The following is a 4996-nucleotide window of genomic DNA, read 5'->3' as shown; positions in this document are numbered from 1 at the left end:
ATTTGTGATGTCTGCCAAAAATAAAAAGCATATTATTTCAGTGGCCACTTTACAAAAAAACATGCACAGATAAATTATTCAAAATGTAACCAGAAATGTGTATTAAGGAAGTATAAAGGGTCAGTTGTTTTCATGCTGAGATTGTGTGAGAGATTATTTCATTAATTTCTAGCTTTACAAAGTCTTCTGCCTTCATTCCACTTTAGATATATGCCAAAAATAAAAAGCATATTATTTCAGTGGCCACTTTACAAAAAAACATGCACAGATAAATTATTCAAAATGTAACCAGAAATGTGTATTAAGGAAGTATAAAGGGTCAGTTGTTTTCATGCTGAGATTGTGTGAGAGAGATTATTTCATTCATTTCTAGCTTTACAAAGTCTTCTGCCTTCATTCCACTTTAGATATATAATCAAAATCTATCACTTTGAAATGTATTAAACTGTGTGTCAGTTGTTTTAATTGTTTTGTATCAAGTTGTTCAATTAGCATCTTCTTTTTAAGCTTTTTTAAATGCGACCTTTTAGCCTAGTTTAGTTTTGATATCACGTTTGATGTTTTTTCCAAACTTTGCACGCTTGATTGTCAGTCTTTATGATGCAGTGTATGGTATTCATCTATAAACGTGATGCCGTGTTTGGTCTTGTAAGGCAATACTGTGTGATAACCGTGTCTGGAAGCTGCAGTCTCACAGAATGAGACATTTTAACAGGGTCGGCTCTTTATTCTGCTCGTGATGTTCAGGTCTATTGCACAGAATCGTTGTATTTTCCCCTATAAGTGATGTCTATATTTGAAACAAATTCCAATAAACATTCCTACCGTGTTTTCAAAGCGTCTCTTGTCACTCTTTGCATATCGCGTCGTGCGCATGCGCATACTGTTGCCAGGGACGTGTGGAGGCGTTACCAAGGAAGTGACGAGCGACTTTTTCCGGATTAGAGTCGAAAGGAAAGTGTTCCCACGTGTGGCAAACGAGTAAGTAATAAAACAAACATTTAATAATAATAATAATAATAATAATAGAGTGCTCTGAAGGAGTTAAACGAGGAATATTAAACCGCTGCAGCGAAGCGCTCGCTGCGCGTATTTATGCATGTTACCGGCAAATACGTGTGTTTAGCAAAACAAGTCGATTTAACAATGTTGTTGTAATAATGGTTAAGTAAGATTCAAATGTGTTTCACAGATTAATATATATTAAAAGAAGCAGCCAAGCTGTCATTGCGCGCATACATCCAACTAATGTCATATCTATGTGTTTACTTCTGGACCCAACCAGCCTAGAACTGAATGATGACAATTGCGATTTATACAGATTACTTATAAATCACTTTATTTCTTATAATTTATGAATGTAAGTTTGCATGAGACTATATGTAAATCACCTGTCTGAAATGTGTTTACTGCGTTTGCATGAGGTGAAGGCTGAGAGAAAAAACAACAAAGAAAAGATCCTCAAGGATGCAAACATCAAGAGGTGTTTGAGAAGTTGGCGGACTAAAGTTGGCATGGCAGTTGACGGGGCGACCAAGGAGAAGAAGAAAAAGAAAAAAGTAAAGTTGGAGGATGTTCAGGAGACAGGAGATGCAAGTGTGATGGCGTGTCATGATGTGTCCGTACAGACTGCTGTTACAAAAGAAGAACCTCTGATCATAAACATCAGAGATGGAGAGAAGCGGGAGAGCGATGCAGCTGAGAAGAAGAAAAAGAAGAAAAAGAAAATGGGGGAAGTGGAAGTGAACAATGCAGCCGTCCAGACTACCGTCAAAACAGAAAGCTCAGATATGAACATCAGTGATGCTCCTGAGAAGACAAAAAATATGAAAAAGAAGAAGAAAAGGGAGGAAGCAGAACAGATACAAGAGGACGTGATCGTCAGTGAGGTTGGAGATCATTTAGTGTCCAAGAAAAAGAAAGCCAAGAAACAAAGGTATGAGGAAGAGGTGGAAGGTATAAAAAAGAAAAAGAAGAAAAAGGAGGTAGAGGTCAAAGAAGAAGAGGCTGATTTAGGACACAGTGTGGAGATGGTGAAAAAGAAGAAAAAGAAGAGAAAAATTGATGATGTGACCGAGCAAGAGCAAAATGCAGATGGACAGATGAAGAAGAAAAGAAAAAAGCAGAAAGAAGCAGATGCATGTGAAGAGGTAGAGAAAAAGGTGAAGAAGAAAAAGAAGAAGAAATCTTCAGCAGAGGAGGAGCCTGATGAGATCAGCTCAAATAAAAAGCCGGGGAAAAAAAGCAAAAAGCTGAAGAAGAAATTAAAAAGCGTGGATGAAGGTGAGAGTCGTCCTCACGCCAACGGAGGACAGGAGAGATCATCAGACAAGAAGATGAAGAAGAAAATCAAGGCGAGGACTGATGAGATCCAGGAGGAACCGGCGGGAAAGAAGGGGAGTAAAGACAGAAACAAAACCCCAGAAAAAATTAAAAAGAAAAAACCTAAAGAGGAGCATCATGATGCCGTCGTGACGCGAGCAAATAAAGCTGTGAGTCTTATTCAGTTTATTCTGCTGGGACAAAACCGAGGATCGTGATTGGCTGTTTACAATATGATGTCACTGTGATGATTGATAATTAACCGGACTTTCAGAGTGGATATTACATATGTTTTTAGTTTTTCAGGGTTTTTTTTATGTTTTTGTATTATTTATATACTTACATAGTGTTTATTAATTTTTTTATTTTAGTTAAAGTTTTGGGAAAAATACACTTTTTTTCCCCATTTTTAAAAAATGTATATCTGTTTATCTTCAGTTTATTTTGATTTCAGTTTTACTTTTCAAATTTTCACATCAGCTTTTTAAGTTTCAGCAGGGTCCAAATCATAAAACTGTCAAGAAAATTTGCAGGTCACGATTCATCCAAAATCAAAATAATAAAAAAACTTACTCACACACTTACTTCTCTGTATCTCATTGTGTTCTCTCTCTGCGCTCAGTCTGATGTTGTGTTCGTGTCAGAAAAGCCTGGAAATCAGGATGAAGTTTCTATAGATCAGGTACAGCACCAGCTGATAAATGATACTTTACCACATACTGTACACCGTAAATAAATCATGTTAAGATGTGTTAAAAAGATTTTTTTATTCCACAGGCCCGCCGACTCGCCCTACAGAGGGACATTGACAAGGAATCGCAGCCGAAGCCGGTCAGTTTCACATCAAAACACTTGCATTTAGTTTATTTTGGTCTTACACTCTTAACAATAAAGGCTTCAGAAGGGAGTTTTTTCAGCAATGCTGTAGAAGAACTGTTCCCCAAAGAACCTTTCAGTTAACAGTTTTAAAAAGAAACATTTTTTTTAAATCTAAAGAAACTTTTATGGAATGGAAAGATTTTAAAGGTTCTTCATGGAACCATCAATGCCAGTACAGAACCTTTACTTGTAAGAGTGTAAGAGCATTGCATGTGTGCTGCATGGATAGCGTAATAATCAGTAATGTGAATGGATTTTGATCTGAATTGTGTTGATCTGTTTGTAGAATCTTGGCCAGTGGGGCACGGCACAGTTCGACAGCTCTGACAGACAAGCCAAGTTCCTGCGCTTGATGGGCGGGTTTAAAAAGAGCAGCCAGCCCCTCACAGGATTCTCTGGCCAGGCTAACATGGCGCTAGGAAAAGAAAGCCAACAGACTTTGCAGCAAGGCCTTCTGGGAGAGTTTGAGCGCGCACAGAGCCGCCATATGGACTTCAGGAATAAAGGAGTCGGATTGGGGTTCGCGGCACCGTCCAATAAAAAGTTTGCGATTGATGCTAATGCAAGGAACTCAGTGCGATTCGATGACTGAGAGTTACAGGATAGTTCACTCACAAGTGAAGGCTCGGTCATCATTTACTCACCCTCACATCGTTTACAAACCCATGTGCTGTAATCACATCAGTCAAGCTCCAAAAAGGACAAAACAACCAATAGCCCATACGAAATCTGTTTGGAATGATGCAAGGGTGAGTAAACGATGACAAAATGTTCATTTCTAGGTGAACTGTTCCTTTAATGTATGAATCAAAGTGGAATTTATTTTTGGAAACTGAGGAGCTCCGAATCACCGACCAACAAAAGTATTTTACTTTTTTATTTTGTAAGTTTCCTTGAAATCTGATTGAATTTCTTTGGGTCCTGAGAGATGTTGTACTCGGGTGAAATATCATGAGATGTATTTGAATTTATCATTGGATTTGCCCAAGAAGTTTACACTAGAAGAAAAGATTACACAACAGCAAATAAAGACACTGGATTAGAGCTGTCCTTGGGTAATCATGATTGATATTGCATTATTGATGTTTTTGAGATTTGAGTTAATTATTTTGTCATTTACATTTATGCATTTAGCAAAGTTTTATCTAGAGTGACCTTGCTTTCAATGTATATACACTAGTGTTCAAAAGCATGGGGTTGCTAAAATTTTATGCTCACCAAGGCTGCATTTATTTGATCAAAAATACAGTATAAATGGTTATATCGTGAAATGTTATTACAGTTAAAATGCCCCTATTATGGATTTTTTAAAATTACCTTTCATGCAGTGTGTAACACAGCTCTAAGTGAATGAAAACATCCTGCAAAGTTTTAAATCTAAAGTGCACCGTGTATAAAGTTACAAGAGAAAGGAAAAATTGAAATCGCATCATATGACCCCTTTAAGCTGTTTCGAGTTGACGTCAACATGAAACATTAGCATATTTAAGCCCGCCCACTTGTTGCGCGCGCAGACCCGGGAAAACTTGAACCTCCCCTTCCTTAAACACCGTAGCGGATTCCTGTGGAGTAGACGCTGTGCTCTGCACTGTGAGAGTACAGTTAGGGTATGTCGAAAAACTCCCAACTCATTTTCTCCTCCAACTTCAAAATCATCCTAAATTGCTCCAGAAGCACCGACCCAGTGTTTACAAAGTGAACGTGCAAGGAGGGTCAAACACCCTTTACAAAAAATAAATAAATAAATAAATAAATAAATTAAAAAAGGTAAAACAACGATGTAGGACGATTTTGA

General features: G+C 37.7%; 1 protein-coding gene across 2 annotated transcripts; it reads left to right on the top strand.

Annotated features, from left to right (window-relative positions):
* The first annotated feature begins 880 nt into the window (after nt 1-880).
* knop1 (lysine-rich nucleolar protein 1) lies at nt 881-4245 on the top strand. 2 transcript variants are annotated; one of them, XM_016502687.1, is made up of 5 exons: nt 881-981; nt 1425-2492; nt 2945-3004; nt 3100-3153; nt 3488-4245. In XM_016502687.1, exons 2-5 carry the CDS (start codon nt 1515-1517, stop codon nt 3791-3793), a joined length of 1398 nt encoding a protein of 465 aa, XP_016358173.1. In that variant the 5' UTR covers nt 881-981; nt 1425-1514; the 3' UTR covers nt 3794-4245. The 2 variants fall into 2 exon arrangements, with proteins under 2 accessions (XP_016358173.1, XP_016358172.1); XM_016502686.1 differs by lacking the exon at nt 881-981 and having other exon boundaries at nt 1003-2492.
* The last annotated feature ends 751 nt before the right edge of the window (nt 4246-4996 follow it).

The sequence above is a fragment of the Sinocyclocheilus anshuiensis genome, unplaced genomic scaffold, assembly GCF_001515605.1.
Source record: "Sinocyclocheilus anshuiensis isolate Anshui unplaced genomic scaffold, SAMN03320099.WGS_v1.1 scaffold1127, whole genome shotgun sequence".
Classification (NCBI taxonomy): domain Eukaryota; kingdom Metazoa; phylum Chordata; class Actinopteri; order Cypriniformes; family Cyprinidae; genus Sinocyclocheilus; species Sinocyclocheilus anshuiensis.
Note: the sequence above shows the minus strand (reverse complement) of the source record. Positions and strands in the feature narration are given on the sequence as shown.